We start from the raw sequence: 18,185 nt of genomic DNA, 5'->3' as shown, positions 1-18,185 counted from the left end.
TTGGACCAAAGTTCAAGTAATAGACATCTAATTTGTTACATGTGACAGAATATATTTTAAAGCCCAGACAGTTTTTTTTACAAAAAAATGATTTTATTTACCTCACTGAAACATGACTAACATTAAAACTGTAAATTAAGAAAATTTAAATTATACTTTTTTATCAAAATAAAAGAATATTTTCAGTGTTTAAAGGATATGAACTGATCTGAAAAGATACCGCTGTATTACTGGTTATTCTGATGAAATGCAAACTATATCGAAACTTCGTCTTCAGAATACATATTACCAACTACATTTTTGTACTTGGTACCTGTATACTATACATATTCTGAAACAGCAATGGCCTATGAATAATAAAATTCCAAAATGAAAATTCTCTTACAGGGAGGTAACCAAACAACATAAACCATAGTAAGAAAATATTTTTTTGCCGTATCACTGTTTTGATATTACAAGTCTGTCATAATTATGTAATATTGCACAATTTTCTGAAAGAAAAAAAAACTAGTACTATTGGACCCACTTAAAAAAGAAAATGATAGTAGTTCTAATATTCCAATTTTTCCAAATCAAACATCTTTAACATTATCCATCATATTTAATCCTGCAATGAGCTATAAAGAATGCCTTCTTGTCATTTGTATCATGGAATCCTACAGGGCCTATTTCACAGTCAGCACATATGAGGTACTTTATTCCATCAACTGTATTTGAGAAGCCGACGTTTTCGAATGTGAACATGTCATCAACCACCCAAAAGTCTTCAACTGTTTCCCCGTCTCCTGGACTGGAAGTGTCTGTCTTCTTTTTCATATGTGGGAGGTAAAACTGCAAATATAAATAAAATAATAACTGTAGTAAATACAAAGGTTGGTGTATTTACTCCTAGAAATATACAGTGCACTCTAGTAGACTACTATAGGAAAATGTTTAACAAGATATAACAAAAGCTGCTTTTGAGAAAAGCGCATGTCTCCTACAACTGCCTACGGTAATCATTTAGTGATTCAAAGTGGTTTGGGTGACTGTTTCCAATCAGTAATTTTTAGGTCTGGGTGGTTTGGACGAGTGGTTCCGATCAGTAATTTTTGGGAGGTCTGGTTGTTTAAAGGAGTGGTTCCGATCATTAATTCAAGGGCCATAATTGAAAAGTGCCTGAGCCGATTTGGCTAGTTATCGAACTTGGCCGAGGATTTATGGTCAAACACATTTTGTTCAAGTTTGGTGAAGATCGGATGAGAAATGTTTGACTTAAAGAGTGCGGACAAGACTGTGACAGACACACAGTGATCTACCCTGAACTACCAGATGTCTTCCCCTTACCAAGATCAACTCTTATGTGAAGTTTAGTGATGATATGGGCTGAAGTTAAGAAGATCATATTGTGAAAATTAGAAGCTTGCCATGAAACTTTTAACCACCATATTACAATATTTGACCTGTGAATTTGATCTTTAGGATACCTGACTGAACATTATCCAATGTCTGCCTTTAACCAAGACCAATCCTCACATGAAGTTTGATAATAAGAGTAGCTGTTGTAAAGAAGACATATTGAAACTGAAAACTACCGGAAAACCTGCATACAATGGTGATGCTAACGGCAGTGCCAGGGCAAGTACGATAACCCTCCTTATTTTCTAGAAAGTAAAGCTAGAGAGACTTGTGTGAAAAAAAAAGTGAACATGTAACTGGTTATAACTCTTCAATCTCTTCTCTATTAATTATCCAACTATTTACATATAAAATGACGGCTTCAGAAATAACACTAATGTTTTTCTGTAAAGCCAGAAAAAGATTGTTCACTTCTATTCATGTATCTTTTTCTACATACTGCCAACCTCTAAAGAGTGTATAGAAGTGCATTTAAGACCAGGCAAAAAACATTGTACTACTAAAAAAAATTTAGTTAAATGAATGTATCCTAGTAAATCATCAAAATACGTTGGGTAATATGTAAGAGGAAACAGGGTTAAACATAGGAGTCTTTGCTTGTAAATTTTGTTTCAATGCTTCAACTGTAAAAATTTCACTTATTGAATCTGAATTTAATACCTTCTACATGCATGTGTTACAGATCAGAAGAAAGATCTAGTCCAAGATATTTAGCAAATAGGACAAACGAAACTGGTAGTAAACAGGTCCCAAAGAAGTCACAAATTAGCTATAGCTAAATCTAGCTATATGTAGCTAGAAGTAGCTATTAAACTGAAAGCAATAATGCAAAATATATCAAAATCAAATGCAAAATGTTCATAATCATGTCCAAATGGTTTATAAGATAAAAGACAATAACAGAAAACCAAGATTTTTGCGGTCACATTTTCATTAAATGCAGCAGTATTTTGCAATAAGTCACAGGTGAATGTTTCACTTGTGAGAATCATCATAGCATTTATAGACAAATTTAGTGATGACTTTTCGCAGATATTCGCAACATGTATTGAAACTGAAACTGTGTAGATCTCCATTCTTTGTGATTGTCTTTAGTCTCATAAACCGTTTTAATGCATTAACAACTATTTTATATTTGATATGGACATATGTTGTACAACTGTTATTGGTTTTATAGCTGTATAGCTAATTGGACCTGGTAAAAGCTTCACAACTCTCTCAGGTAGCTTGATCCGGCAAAGTGTATGTGATGTATATTAACGATGTTATGACCATTAAAAAATTTGAAGTGTGAACCAATTTCTTACATGACATCAACACAAAACACCCGTGCTGCCATGCACACTTGATATCATACCCGGTATCCATACACGATGCAGATGATGAATCATGAAGGCAGTGGCTACGATTACGGTACCGTAATCCTAGCCTCTGGTTCTAGGATTACGGAAGTTCCATATTCCTAGACAACCCTACGAGGGTAGGCTAGGATTACAGAAATAAGTAAGGACATGCATAAATGATGTTTATGAACAGGCTCAATCAAACCGAGCCTGCAACATTTTTGTTTTTGTCGTGTTGGGCGACCTGTGAAGTTTCCACTTTTCTCTATTTTAAACTTACATATTTCACTGAAAATAGCGATTTTTTCATGCCTACCATGTTACGTGTATTTCGTGTTATCGATCCGCCATTTTGGGTTAGTATTAACTGAAACGATATATTAATGGCGGCGCGGAAATATTATAGAAATACGAGGGTTAATGTTAAATTTAAAACAAGAGGACCATGATGGTCCTGAATCGCTCACCTCTTCCCACATGACCCAGTTTTGAGTATGACGTCGTTTTTTCTATTATTTGACATAGTGACCTAGTTTTTGAGCTCATGTGACCCAGTTTTGAACTTGACCTAGTTTTTGACCGCACATGACCCGGTTTCAAAACTGACCTAGATATCATCAAGGTGAACATTCAGATCAATTTTCATGAAGATCCATTGAAAAATATGGCCTCTAGAGAGGTCAAAAGATTTTAATAATTTTAGACCTACTGACATAGTTTTTGACCGCAGTTGACTCAGTTTCAAACTTGACCTAGATATCATCAAGATGAACATTCAGACCAACTTTCATACAGATCCCATGAAAAGTATGGCCTCTAGAGAGGTCACAAGGTTTTTTATTATTTGACCTACTGACCTAGTTTTTTACGGCACGTGACCCAGTTTCAAACTTGACCTAGATATCATCAAGGTGAACATTCTGACCAATTTTTATGGAGATCCATTCACAAGTATGGCCTCTAGAGAGGTCACAAGGTTTTTCTATTTTTAGACCTACTGACCTAGTTTTTGACCGCACATGACCCTGTTTCGAACTTGACCTAGATATCATCAAGATGAACATTCAGACCAATTTTCATACAGATCCAATGAAAAATATGGCCTTTAGAGAGGTCACAAGGTTTTTCTATTATTTGACCTACTGATCTAGTTTTTGATGGCACGTGACCCACTTTCGAGCTTGACCTAAATATCATCAAGATGAACATTCAGATTAACTTTCATACAGATCCCATGAAAAATATGGCCTCTAGAGAGGTCACAAGGTTTTTCTATTATTTGACCTACTGACCTAGTTTTTGATGGCACGTGACCCACTTTCGAACTTGACCTAAATATCATCAAGGTGAACGTTCTGACCAATTTTCATGAAGAGGTCATGAAATATATGGCCTCTAGAGAGGTCAAAAGGTTTCTCTATTTTTAGACCTACTGACCTAGTTTTTGACAGCACGTGACCCAGTTTCGAACTTGACCTAGATATCATCAAGACGAACATTCAGACCAACTTTCATACAGATCCCATGAAAAATATGGCCTTTAGAGAGGTCACAAGGTTTTTCTTTTATTTGACCTACTGACCTAGTTTTTGAAGGCACGTGAACCGAGTTTGGAACTTGACCTAGATATTATCAAGGTGAACATTCTGACAAATTTTCATGAAGATCTTGTGAAATATATGGCCTCTAGAGAGGTCACAAGGTTTTTCTATTTTTAGACCTACTGACCTAGTTTTGGACGGCACGTGACCCAGTTTCAAACTTGACCTAGATAGCATCAAGGTGAACATTCTGACCAATTTTCATGAAGATCTTGTGAAATATATGGCCTCTAGAGAGGTCACAAGGTTTTTCTATTTTTAGACCTACTGACCTAGTTTTTGACCGCACGTGACCCAGTTTAGAACTTGACCTAGATATCATCAAGATAAACATTCTGACCAACTTTCATAAAGATCCCATGAAAAATGTGACCTCTAGAGTGGTCACAAGCAAAAGTTTACGGACGGACGCACGGACGACGGACACCGCACGATCACAAAAGCTCACATTGTCACTTTGTGACAAGTGAGCTAAAAATAAATATTCTATACTTAAAATTTTATGAGAATAGTTTGTCACTCGAGTTTTCCACGAAAAAAAAGGCGAAATTAACACACGTATTTATAAGTTTTTCTTTCCAAAACTATACTAAATGCTTTTCTTTGTTTTGTTTTTTTTTTAAATATTTCATACTTTAAATTTTATGCTTTGATTTTGCCTGTCACTTTTGATTTCCGTGCAAATAGAATCAGGCGAAATCAACACCTGTATGTACGACACTGTCACAGGCATGAAAAATCGCTGTTTTAAGTGAAATAAGTAAGTTTACAACATCATTTATGCATGTTCTAACATATACTTGATGCCTGTTACATACTTCCGTAATTCTAGCCTATCCTCATAGGATTGTCTAGGAATACGGAACTTCCGTAATCCTAGAATCGGAGGCTAGGATTACGGTACCGTAATCGTAGCCACTGCCAATGAATGGGTCGGTCCTTGAAATTTTTACTCACCTCTTTTTTGGTATGTTTCGCTTTGTTTGGAAGCAATATAACTGAAGAACATCGTTCACATAGTATTTTAGTTTTATTGCTTTGATCTTCATCAACAGGAACCCCAACTGGAGATGAAATATCTTGGATTTCACTCATTTTTCAATCAGTGTTACTGGACGTTTCCTCCTGATCAAATGTACTGTACGGTGCTGGGGCAAAAATCATCCTGTGCGAAAGTTGAAATAGAGTAGAGGGCAGTAACTTTTCTGGGTGTATTCAATGTTTATAAGATAGTTATTCCCCTTCCCTAAAAAAATCCAGTATTAAGTAGTAACCATTTCTTTACAAGTAACTGCCAACTTCTCCACATGAATCAAAGGTGGATGAGAAATGCTTTCAGACACAATGTCTTCTATTAATTGGCTAATTTATCATACATTGGAGAACAGATTAGTAGAAGTAAGAAAGCCAGGTAAACCATATAACTTATGTATCCTCTACCTCAGACTCATGTGGAGAAGTTGGCATTTTTTTATTTTTTTTTTGCAGAGTACAAGGAATCCAGGAAAACTGGTTTGGTTAACTGACCACTATAATTATATAACTGAATTAATTTTACTTTTGGTTCTGCACCAGGATTATTGATGGACTGAGCTGCTGTGTATTTGCAAGGTACGTGTGTTTTCCAATTAAGCCCTGCATTCTTTTTTTCCCCACACAAAATACTGTACTTACTTGTTAGCATAACTTTCTAGTTTGGACCGGACTGTCAGTTGAAACAAATGTTTAAATTTAAAGAATACTACAGGCAATCAGAATATTTTCATTAAAAACATTGATTTTGTCCATTGTTTCAGAAACATTACATTTTTAATTCATTTGGAAACATTGTTTTCTTTTCATATTTTTTCATGGGCACTTTGCAAATGAAAGCACATCAATAAGTGAACACCAAAAGACAATTATACAGAATATATTTATATTTTCACCCAATAAAATGAGAACAAGTTGATCTTAAAGGGTCATAATGCCTTTGATCAAAATGTGCATGGCTGCCACATTTTTTGTTATGAACATAAAATACATTATTTTCTGGTTAAATCCAATGTTTGATAATTGTTTTTTTCATGTACTTGTCATAGGTTTGACTGTATGATTAACATAAAAGAAAGTACTATAAAATGTGCTGTTTTGATTATCTCCCTTTGTGACCCTGACTTCATAGTTTCATGTGTAATATTGAAAGAAGCGCTTTTCTAACTACTAGTATTGAATTATGTGTAGTCTCTGTTTGGACTGCAGCATTGTCTGTTTTTAAGTATAAAAATAGAAGCCTTATGGAACTTTAATGACACTTGGAAGCACATAGAAACAGTTATTCTAGCTTTTGATATTCAAATGTAGGTGCATTAATAGCTACAGAACTCAGGATGCAGACTTTGGCAGTCATGTTTCTTAGGAGGTACAATAAAGCAACAAGACAGTCCCACTGCTTAGAGGTACATGCTAGTAATAAGGTAGTCTCATTTGATGGAGACATATGCCAGCAATATGGAGGTCCTGTTTCTTACAGATATAAACCAGTAAAAGGGCAGTCCTGTTTCTTAGATGTGAATGCCAGTAATAGGACACTCCCCATTTCTTTGGCATTAGCCAGTAATAGAGCAGTCTTGTTTCTTACAGGTACAAGCCAGTAAAAGGGTAGTCTGTTTCTTTGAGGTTTAAGTCAGAAATTAGATGTACAATGCAGCCGGAATTCTTAGATGAAACAGCCAATAATAGGACAGTCCTGTTTCTAACAGATGTAAGCCAGAAAATAGGACAGTCCCTCTTCTTAGCAGTATAAGCAAGTAAGAGGTTAGTCTGGCAATGTTATATACATTTTAAAATGCTATATGCATTGTAAATTATTATATCTTTTTTTCTAGCAGTGACAAGTAACCAAGAGAAAAAACCTGTTTCCAATGTTATGGACAGAAAAATATTCAATCCATTTTTAGACTTGATTCATATGCCTAGGACTGTTTCAAGGTTTAGAATTTGAAGCATTAGGAGACTTGCTTGTCAAATAAATGAAAGCATTTCTGGTTATTACGATTCTGAATGTCAGATTGAGACACTCTTAAAATGTACATAAAATATTGTCATTTTATTTACTTAAATTGTTTTGAGGAGTGTACTTTATGAAAGAAATCGAGGCATGAGAATGCATGCATTATAACTTGTTTTATATCTACAGTTATTTTCAAGGACATTCAAAACCTGGTTTTGACACGCACATATTCCAAGGGCACAAACAAGACAAACAAATATTTTTTTTTCAAAAATATCTATATTTTTAGACATCTTTCTAATGTGAAATACACATTCTCTGCATCATGTTGCAACAATGAGAAAGCTAAACATTAAATTAAGATAACATATAAATTTACAAAGAATTTATTGGCGAGGCGAAGATATTTTAACATCTGCCTTAGTACAAATGGGGAGGCAACTGTAGTAAAAATTTTGTATTACTTTATAAGGGCTGTAACTGTAAAATTACTTATATATTGATACTACTTTCAGATATATTAACTTGTTAACCCATACCCTGCTATATTTCTATAATGAACTTGTCCATCTTTTAATTTGGACAGTACCATTAACTGTTAAAAGGGGTGCTTACCAAAAAGATACTGACTGAATGGTGGACAGTGCAGATCTTGATCAGACTGCATGGATGTGCAGGCTGATCATGATCTACACTGGTCGCAAAGACAGAATCAACCGTGTCCAGCATGGTATGGGTTAGCCAGCATATTACATAAAATCATTGCCATGATAGAAAACGATAATGATAAATTTAATTTTCTGTGATTACATTTACCTGGTAAGGTAATTTCAAAAATAATATTTTTTTTTACTTATTTATAGCTCAAATGCCAAATATACAGAAAATTACAGACAAGGTGAGGGACCATAATCTAGTACTTAATTCATACTGTTCTTACTATGGTTAAATATATGTCTATGTCCTGGTCATCCAGGTCAATATGACTTCTGTACCGTAAGTCACTGATATGATAACAGCTAAGTATATACCTTGTCTAAAAGATCTGCATTTTTTTGGCCAATTTCATAACAATTTAGACATTACAGCTTATCCAATATACAAGGACATAAAAAAATGTTCAATGACTACAAAATCTTTTTTGTTTCTTAGCACTGTTGATAAAACATTACCATAGATGTGTTTCCTTTATTTAAAGCTCAGACAAGCTGATCTTAACTTTCACTTATCATTTAGGGCTTTCAGCCTTTAACAGGATTAGATGAGCCAAACTAATTACATGTAATATACCACAAAATATTTAAAGTACAGCTATATTTTTCTTTCGTAATACTATTCAAAATAATTTGTGGTTTGTGTATAGGATTGGTTTTTCACAGACAAAACAGGGAACTAAATAGTGTCATTGTGCCAGTTAAGCACAGTGAAAATAGTCTTAAATTCTTAATATATAAGCAATGCATATGTTTCTCATGGCAAAAAAATATGTAACCTTTGAAAGGCCATGTCAAATGTAAATGAAAATGTACAGGGATGAACCACTTAGTGACTTTAAACACAGATAACATATTAAACTTTCAAGTGCATTCGGATAATATTAACAATGTAAACTTTTGTCCTCTTATGAAAAAGCACAAATGAATTAATTGCTATAAAATTCATATCCAACTAATGACATTATTTCAATTTTGGACACCAAACTTTGCCTCCCACCTTCCTCAAGAATTCTTTCTATTTGCATATTCCCCACCAAGAGATTCCACATGGTCTATTGGCTGTATGACCCTTGTTTTCAGAGGACATAATCCTTTTTTCTTCTTCAATTTTTCATATTCGTATTGGTACCAGTACTATTAAAGGTGACTGTACTTTTCAAACCTGGATCTAAATTCATTCCTAACAAATCTTAATTTACAGGGAATTACAATATATATATTTGTTTTACTTTATAAAACTATATTTATCAGATTTTAAAGGCCTTTTATTATCATTTTGAGAAAGCCACCAACACCAGTTAAATTTGGAAAATATATATATAAGCTGTCTTAATTGGGAAAAATAGAAAATCAACATAACGCATTTTAATGTATGTATACATTTTTGAAGAATTTTGTTGGATAACACTTAAAATGTGCTGCTGTTGTTTGCTTACTGAAGTACATATGAACACTTACGTAGCAAAACTAGAGCTCTATGTAAACTTGTAAAAACAAAAAATCCTAAAAATTGTTCATCAGTTGGGAACTGTGAACTTGGAATTGGTGAAAAATGTATTTCTTGACTTTGGGATTACCTTCATTTACTGGAGGTTACTATAAAGCCTTGCTTTATAAATAAAATCCTATGGTAGTTTTGTCTTTTTGATTGATAATGCATAATTATATACCATCAGTCTACTTACTGATTCAATGTGAAAATCATAGAAAAATTTAGCAATTAATTCAATTGTGCTGGTAATGGTATGGCATATATCAGTAATAAATATTTATTAAGCACTATCCAATTTTCTTTGTTCTGCGAAAGTGAACTTCGAAATTACAGAACACAACATCAAATCTGGATAACTTCACCATCAAGATGACATGACAAAAGCAAAACAAAGCAAAAACCATGATTGAAAAAAAACAAAAAAAAACCTTTCTTTCTATTTCTTTTCCCTGTTCATATAAATGTTCTAAGAAAAGAACAAATTACCCACAGGTCTCTGTAGTGTTATGTTTCACAAGCATTTGTGATAATGCGTTTTTCAGGTGCAACAGCATTTATCCATTAAAACATAAGCAATGACTCTGTTTCTCATATCATATTTATGACTTCCAATATACATGTACTTGTAGCACTGTGAATAAAGAAGTTGCCTTTTATATACTCAAAAAGCTTGTATTCTTTGAACAAAACATTTAAATATGTAATATCTACATGGAACTACTTGTTCAAACAAGAAAATAGTATGACAACAGTTATATACAAAGTAAATAGTGTGTATGACATGTTTACAACACATGGCACAATAAAAAATAAATCTTTGGATCACAGCGATATTTCATTTCACAAAATTAAATGTTACACAATTAAATACAATGAATAAGTGAAACTTCTACTTACTGCTCTTTCATGAACGATCTCATAAATGAAAAAAATAACAATTTTAACAAGAGTGAGAGAAGAATAAACAATTTAGCACTAATCTACAATTTTGCCGCTTGGGCAACAAGCAGTTTTAGGTTTCGAGCAGAATGAGACACAGCAACCACCCTGTCAACCATTTCTTGGACCGCCGGCACTGATGGGTACTGTAATGCTGCTGTTTTCGTTGCTGTTACAGTCGATTTTAAATTGTCACATAAAATATTTGCACACTGAATAATCTTGCTTCGGACAACACTGTGTTTTATATTTCTATGTAAACTATCACCGATGTATACAAGTTTATGTGCCGAAACAACAACAAATTTACTGTGAGAAATGAACACTTTCGGGGCTTCACTGTTCTCAATACACGCAAAGAAAGCATCAATAGAGTTAGTAAGAAGCGTAGAATGAGTGTCAAGCTGTTCCCCATAGAAGGCCAACACCTGCTTATCCTCAAAATCAAGAGGTTGCAGTTTTGTTGGTTCGTTATCATGCTCAGGTACGTCAGCTGTTTCTGGTTTATTCTCATTAACAGTAGAGTTTTCTTCCTCTTTCGTTTCACTTAGTTGATCTTGTCTTTTCAAAGTACCTGTGCTATTTTCAGTGTTTTCTAGCATACTTTCATTCTCAGGTCTCCTCTTCAGAGTTCCGGTATCGTGTTCAGATTCAGACTCGTTTTGAACAGTTTCAAAGTTTTCAATTTCTTTCGTTTTTGTGTCCCTTTTCAAGGTACCACCAGAATCATCTGAGTATATATTAACTCCATCAATTTCATCTAATGTTTTTTCCATCTCTTTCTCATAAGAATCATTTACTTTCATTTCTGGTCCTTTCAAATTATCATTCAAGTCTGAAGATAATTTATTTACAGATGGAGAGTTTTCTCTCTCTTTCTCATTTGTTTTATCTTCTTCTAACTCAACGTAATCATATTCCTGTATGAGATCTTCTGTTTTATATGAACTTCTGTCACTTTCAGTGTTTCTTTCAACAGACAATCTTTTGACCTGAATCTCTCCAGACCAATGTTTGAATTCTCCTGAATTCCTTTTGTTTGAAAAATCTCCAGAGAGCCGTTTGATATCTGGTCCACTGAATCCAAACTCATGTGACTTTTTGTCTGTTGGAGTTGGCGGTAACGGCCGTTCTGTCGGTGGAGGCGCAGGAAGTGGTCGTGCCTGGACAGGTGTCCCAATATTTAATGTTTTTGTGGGCAGTGCTGGTTTACGATTAATTGGGGGTTTCCCCACTGGAGTTGTTGGCATGGAATGATCTGAATTTCTTGAGCTTCTGTTAAAGTCTTTGGCACGTTTGAAAAGTAGAGAAGAATTACCTTGTATGAAAGAAGCTAGTTTACGTACATCACTGGTAAGATCTTTAGTTAACGAGGCAATTATTCCTAAATCATCCTTTTTTGGTGATTCGCTTGCATTTAATCTAGAAACCCGCCAATCAACATCATCCAGATGCTTTATCGACACTCTCATTTGCTGAAGCGCTTGCTGAAGCGGTATCAGATACTTGCTAAGTTTATTGATCAGCTTTCTATCTGACAATTTTGCTGAGTTAGCTAATGTTCCTTGCCCAAATTCCACAAACTCACCAAGTTTTTCTTCTACATTTAAACACGCTGTTTTGATATCATACAACTTGAGTTCTAAATTATCTTTCTTTCTCCATGAACTATGCACAAAAGTACTGAATCTATTCACTGCCTTTTGCACATCCTGCTGCAGTTTTATGACCAGATCGTTTGCTGCATCTAATTCAAGCGGCAACTCATCATATATCGGTATATCTGAGCCTCTAGAATCTGTACTACACGTGGACAACCGATTGTTTCCTTCATTACTATCCGAAGAATCTGATTTTGATGAAATCACAGAGTCTCTCGTCACTTGGGGTGGGATATCATAAACACCAAGAGGTTCTTTAGGTGTATTTACAGACAAAGATGAAAACTCCTTTGTCATATTTTTCACAGGGGCATTATTTTTTGGTGAGTCATAAAGATCATCAACAGCATGTTCTTGACGTTGCAATTTTGGTTTTTCTTCCACATTTTCCGAAGTCTGAGCATCAGGTTCATCATAGTCATTCATATTGTCATCAATCCCCTGATCGAAGTTTTCTTTAGTACGAAAAGCTGTGAAGAGATCATCCTTTGTGACATTTACAGGTACCCGGCTTTGCGGAGTGTCATAGTCATCTAGCAGAGATCCGATGGAATTTGATTTGTGTCTTTTTGTTTTCGCTGCAATTGGTGGTTTTCCTACAACGGGATGAGGACTCTGTTTTGGGACGTCATAGTCTTCAATGTCAGACTGAGAAATGTCCGACTTTAATTCACGTGATAAACTCTTCTGTCCCATCATGCTTAGAGCAAATGGTGACTTTTTAGGAACATCATAATCTTCAAGAAAATCTCCTGGACTTGATGGCTCAGATCGCGGAATTTTCAAATTTCTGAACTGACTGTCTCTTTCACTGTTTATAGCAGCCAATTTTGGTACATCATAATCATCAAGCATAGAGGGTGGAGACTTTACTTTAGGTGGAGAATCATACATATCAAGTCCCGAATCCTTTGAGGATCGGATGGGATATAACGCTGCTTTTGCATCTCTTGCTTCACGTTCTCGTTGTGAGGGCGGAACATCGTACATATCCATAGGAGAAATGTCCATACTAGATCGCGCAGAATCACACATACTGGGTGGATTCGATTTGCTGTTTGACAAACCACTAGATAAACTCATTGATTCATCCGAGAACTTAGATGAAAGACTAGTCCTAACCGATCCAGATGGTATATCATATGGATCCAGATGTAGGTGAGACGGAGGAGTATCGTACATACTTAAATCTTGAGATCTATTAAAACTTCGGCCCTGTGGTGGCGTGTCATAAAATGACTGCTCGAAACTGGAGGCAGACGCATTGAGAAGATCTTCTCTTGATGAATGGTTGCTACCAGTTGCATTATACATGTTGCCGTTCACACCTTGGTATCGTGTTGGAGGAACATCGTAGTCTGGCTGATCTCCACGAGGTTGTTCATACATAAATAAATCTCCGTGACGATTTGGTGTCACCACCTGAAAATACATAAAGACACACTTAAATCTTAAACAGTAAGGAAAGCAATATTACTTTGAATGTTTAACATTTTGAATTTAATCATAACATGTAATGTACTTAAAACTCAGCAGGATTACTTAATACAGATTAAAACAAAATGAATTAGACATTTTTGAAGTTTAAAAGATTTCATTACAAACAAAACACTAAACATCCAATCTTTAAAACCTTTTGCGTAAACATTCTTGTATTATAATTGCTGACAATACGAAAGACACAAAAACAACAACAACAGAAAACAAAATTCCGCATCAAACTAGCAACGTAGAGACAAACACTGAACATGAAATAAAGGTGGACCTGGACCTGTAAAAACTGACCGCAGGGTGAATCATCAGTTAATAGTTTATGTAAAACTTAAATGTCACTTCTCTTTCATGAGATAGCTAAAAAAAATTTAGTATGTATATTTGAATGGCCTATAGCATACTGAGAAACTTTTATCATTTTTGCATTTTTTTTATCTTACAAGCACAATAAAATCATTGTTAAAACACAATATATAGGAAATCATTTGACGATTTACGTCTTCACCACATGACTCACGAGATTTCTTTGTTCCTCATTTTTTTTCTACGAAGGTCATGATAATAATTATGTTAAAAACCTATTATGACAAGATTGTTTGTTATTTTTCATTTCCCATTTTTGTCCCCACAAGAAAACCTTTTAACAATTACTTGTCATAAACTATTACAATACCTCTCTTTTGTGAAAGTGTATCCAGTGTCCTATTTGTACACAATAAATCCAACAAAAATCCAAATTTCAAATTTCATATTTTTCAATCTTCAAAAACACATGCACTTCCCATCAATATTTTGCACCGACTTGCTCATGACAAAGTGACTAAACACTAGGCGCAGACTGTGGTTTTCTAAGCTCCACAATATTTTTCCCCCTCTCTCGGCAATTAAAGTTAAGCTAATTTCCATTTCTCAATAAGTCCAGTTGACGGGGAAAATTGAACCCACATTAATATAATTAAACCAAATGACTCAATTTTTCTGACAATATGCCAATCATACAAAAACGTTATCCAGAAACTGTTCTGTGAAAAGATTAAACGGTCAACATTAAATAAAATTTATACAGTTTATATGCTGGTTCACCGTGAAAAGTAATTTCAACACTGAAAATTTACTGAACAACTGTAATTTAGTCCTAAGCTCTTGTCAAGCAGGGTGTACTTAAAAAAGTTTGAAGAAGCAAGAAAATCATCGCTAATATTTTTTTCTTTCAGTGAAGAACTGTATAGTGAAGAACTGAACAGTGAAGGACTGAATAGTGAAGAAATGAACAGTGAAGAACTCAATAGCTGTAAATATGACATAATCATTCAAATAATTCAATTCATCCAGTATCTATGATTTTAATGGGAAAATCTATTTCCTGGGCAACAATGACTGTGCTATTTGATCAGGATTTAAATAGATAAGCAAAACATCATTTAATGGGAAATTTCAAAAAAGAATTAGCAGCATGGGACTGCATGATTCACTGTCACATCTGCCACAGCGGGAGGATATGCATGGGCGGCATGTCAGGAGAATAAGGGAGTTTGTCTAAGTTAGAGTGCGTGAATTTTTCAGCTGTGTATTAACACCCAATATCTTGCCGTGCTGTTTTCTGTGGGTATAAGATGTGAGGAAAAGGAAGCTAGGGTGCTAGTGCTAAAGTTACTGCAAGGGGTCTTTCAGTGATATATGGACCCCTTTTGGTCCCAAGGAATATCTGAATTCAGGGGACAGCAGCACTTGTCCTGCAATGTAGTAATTTTCTCTATGATTTACTGAGACCTTTGCTGTCATGGGTGTGAACCAACAGATGTGATCAAAGAATGATCAATGGCAGTTTCAGTGCACAATTATCATGTGCAGAAAAAAAACGGACTTGCCCATTGATACTAAAGAGCACAAATCTAGTTATGTTTTTAAACTATACTGCAAAAACCTCTGAAGCTTTAAGATAGCTAGCATATGAGAATAGAAATAAGTGGTAAATGAAAAAAAACAAAAACAATCTTTTGTTGTACATCCTAGCCAATATCTTTAATGTTGTATAATGATCCTTCAACTAAATCTGTTGATTTTTTTTTCTCTCTTTTTTTTTTTTTTTTTTTTTGCTGTTTTTCAAGATATGTAATAGAAAATTTCCATGCTTGCATGTAAAACCATTTAACAGCTTCATGATTAGATTACTGCCATGTGTGGCATACATTCACAAGTCTTTTGTTGAATGAATTATCACCAAACAGATAAAAGTGATGAGGTGATTATCATACAATGATGAGGGTGATAATAAAGGTCAGTCAGAAAACCCTTCAGCACTGACCACACTGGTCATCTGCCATATGTTGTCACAGTTTACAATTAGCATTCTGGGGGAAAGTCATTGAAATGAATAAAAAGCTAAAAATTGTATAGAAAGTACCCTTACATTCTAAATTATTCCTTAATAATTAACTATAATCATCATTTTCCCTAGCAAAACAGGATATTAAACACCATTCAAACTTGCTTGACCATCTACTTATGAAGTATTTTGTACAATTTAATACCAAATTACACCAATTTTGTTCCTCCCAGTGACTAAAATGTCAACAGAAAATAAGTGGTCACTTAAAGGTTACCAAGGGTAATATAATAAATCTGGTACAATCCGATATCCTAACTAAGTATTATTTATACTAACATGAAAACATATCACCCTATCATAAATATATCACCCTGTCATTAATGATACATCACTTGCTTTTTTGTGAAAAGAAGTTTTAGTTGAAAGCAAAGAAGATATTGAAATTTACAGGTAAATTAGCAATGAAAATAAAACTGTACCTAAACAAATTTTATGAAATGGTTCTTGAATTATGATTTGAGGTGGAAAGACGTAGGTATGGCTTATCAGCAAGTTGGCTTCAGAACTTCATTTTAAATTCCCTAAATCATCAGAATATTTCAATTTAATAATGCACGCATTGTCTGTAGAAACTGTCGAGAAAGTCAGAAAGTGAAGTAATTATGTCAGATTTTGAAGTGGAATAAAAATTTGCAACATCATGATCATATGAAATGCATCATGCTGTGTCTCGTGACACGGTATTCACACAGCAAGACCCTGTTCACACAATTAAATTATATTTTCTCTGAAGTTGTTTTCGAAAAAATTAAAAATTTCTATAACCTTCGAAATGTCTTATTATAAGTTTGTTAACATTAAAATTTTAAACAATTATTATCATTTCAAATGTAAAATGGATTAATTAAGATCATGAAACTGAAAAGTGGCAGAGATTCTGGATAGTGGGCTTCCGACAATCTGACTGATATTTGGTGTGCATTATACAGGAAAATTTCTATATCAATTGGGCTGGAATTTCTTCACCTTATCATACAACAGTTTTAACATATATACAAGTACCAAAGCGTAGTTTAGATGAAAAAAGTTAGTTAAAACTAGGATTGGCCTTTAATATAAACAGAATATTAACATAACACAATAAATTTTAAGCATACAGAAAAAGTTACTTAAATTCTAAATAAAACCAAATATAAGTGTTATAACGTGGTTCATTGTAAACGTGGTATGAACCAACACTCAGATACCTACAGACTAACACAGTTTCTATTCTTGGAACATTCCGAAAATAACTCACTGACTGACATCTATACTTTGGTTTTGTGGGATGATTTTAACTGATAAAAGTGTAATGCCTTCAGCTTGTCTGCAGGGTTTGCAAAACCTCAAGCTGTGAAAAACCTCACAAAACACGTATCTTAGATAAATATGCTATAATACCACAGTACTCAGTCTATTTTTGTCTCGAAATACTTTAATCACTGAATAATAACATTTTTCTTTACAGTACACAGTAATCTTATTGGCTCAACCAAAGATTTAACCGTACTTTAACAAAAGGAGTAAGTAACAAAAACTCAAAAGTTATAAGACAGTGTTGTTTAATTATTTTTTAAAAGCGTCTCTCAACAGACATGAACAAAAATTCAACTGATTAAGATGAACCAGGCCTAACCAGGGAACAAAGCTTGCTTCAAGAGTGATGCGGCAGTCTGACTTCCAACTGCTGTGCTGCCCCATCCCAATCTAGCGTGCATCGTTGAATAAGGCCAGTGGTAAAAAGTTACACTGATCGAACCAGAATTGTGATAAAAATATCTGGGATGGGCAAAACTTCTTATATATAGTCAAACTGAAGAATGTCTTATGATGATGGAACAGTAGTCAAAACAACTATCTGTTGACCATCCCCCCCCCCCCCCCCCCCCGGGTCATGGTGACAGTGAGTTAAAATTTAATGAAAGAAACACTAATTCGTTAAATATCAATTAAATTTCAGTTATAAGGTGGGAGTGCACAACTATTTATGTGGCCTGAAGGAGGAATGAACTGGCTAATGTTTGCTATATATCATTATTGACATTACTAATGAAGTGTAAACTCCGAAAAATCACTGACGTCAATTTCATTAAGAAAAATGTGTTAATGTGGTCAAATAACTAATAATTTACAAAATCTCATGTACCATGATATCCGATTCATTCAGGAAGGAAAAAATGT

At 34.3% G+C, this 18,185-nt stretch overlaps 2 protein-coding genes across 7 annotated transcripts in view; both read right to left on the bottom strand.

Annotated features, from left to right (window-relative positions):
• Positions 1–410: 410 nt before the first annotated feature.
• LOC123548348 (guanine nucleotide exchange factor MSS4-like) lies at positions 411–5,495 on the bottom strand. Its single transcript, XM_045335546.2, has 2 exons — positions 5,300–5,495; positions 411–831 (listed from the first exon to the last, which is right to left on the bottom strand). Exons 1-2 carry the CDS (start codon positions 5,435–5,437, stop codon positions 589–591), a joined length of 381 nt encoding a protein of 126 aa, XP_045191481.1. The 5' UTR covers positions 5,438–5,495; the 3' UTR covers positions 411–588.
• A 4,457-nt stretch (positions 5,496–9,952) lies between these two features.
• Positions 9,953–18,185, bottom strand: part of LOC123548347 (breast cancer anti-estrogen resistance protein 1-like) — a 73,594-nt gene continuing 65,361 nt past the window's right edge. For 5 of the 6 annotated variants that reach the window (XM_045335539.2, XM_045335538.2, XM_045335542.2 and 2 more), the window contains one exon: positions 9,953–13,564. In XM_045335539.2, the coding sequence (XP_045191474.2) occupies positions 10,523–13,564 (3,042 nt within the window). In that variant the 3' untranslated portion in view covers positions 9,953–10,522. Of the gene's footprint in view, positions 13,565–14,309; positions 14,574–18,185 lie in introns of those variants that run through there. The other variant, XM_045335545.2, reaches the window with a different exon arrangement.

The sequence above is a fragment of the Mercenaria mercenaria genome, chromosome 6 (assembly GCF_021730395.1).
Source record: "Mercenaria mercenaria strain notata chromosome 6, MADL_Memer_1, whole genome shotgun sequence".
Lineage (NCBI taxonomy): Eukaryota > Metazoa > Mollusca > Bivalvia > Venerida > Veneridae > Mercenaria > Mercenaria mercenaria.
Note: the sequence above shows the minus strand (reverse complement) of the source record. Positions and strands in the feature narration are given on the sequence as shown.

Coding starts and splice junctions, on each gene's coding strand:
- LOC123548348 (XM_045335546.2), bottom strand. CDS start 5,437: ATGAGTGAAATCCAAGATATTTCATCTCCAGTTGGGGTTCCTGTTGAT. Junction 832..5,299: donor CGAAACATACCAAAAAAGAG/GTGAGTAAAAAT, acceptor TTATATTTGCAG/TTTTACCTCCCACATATGAA.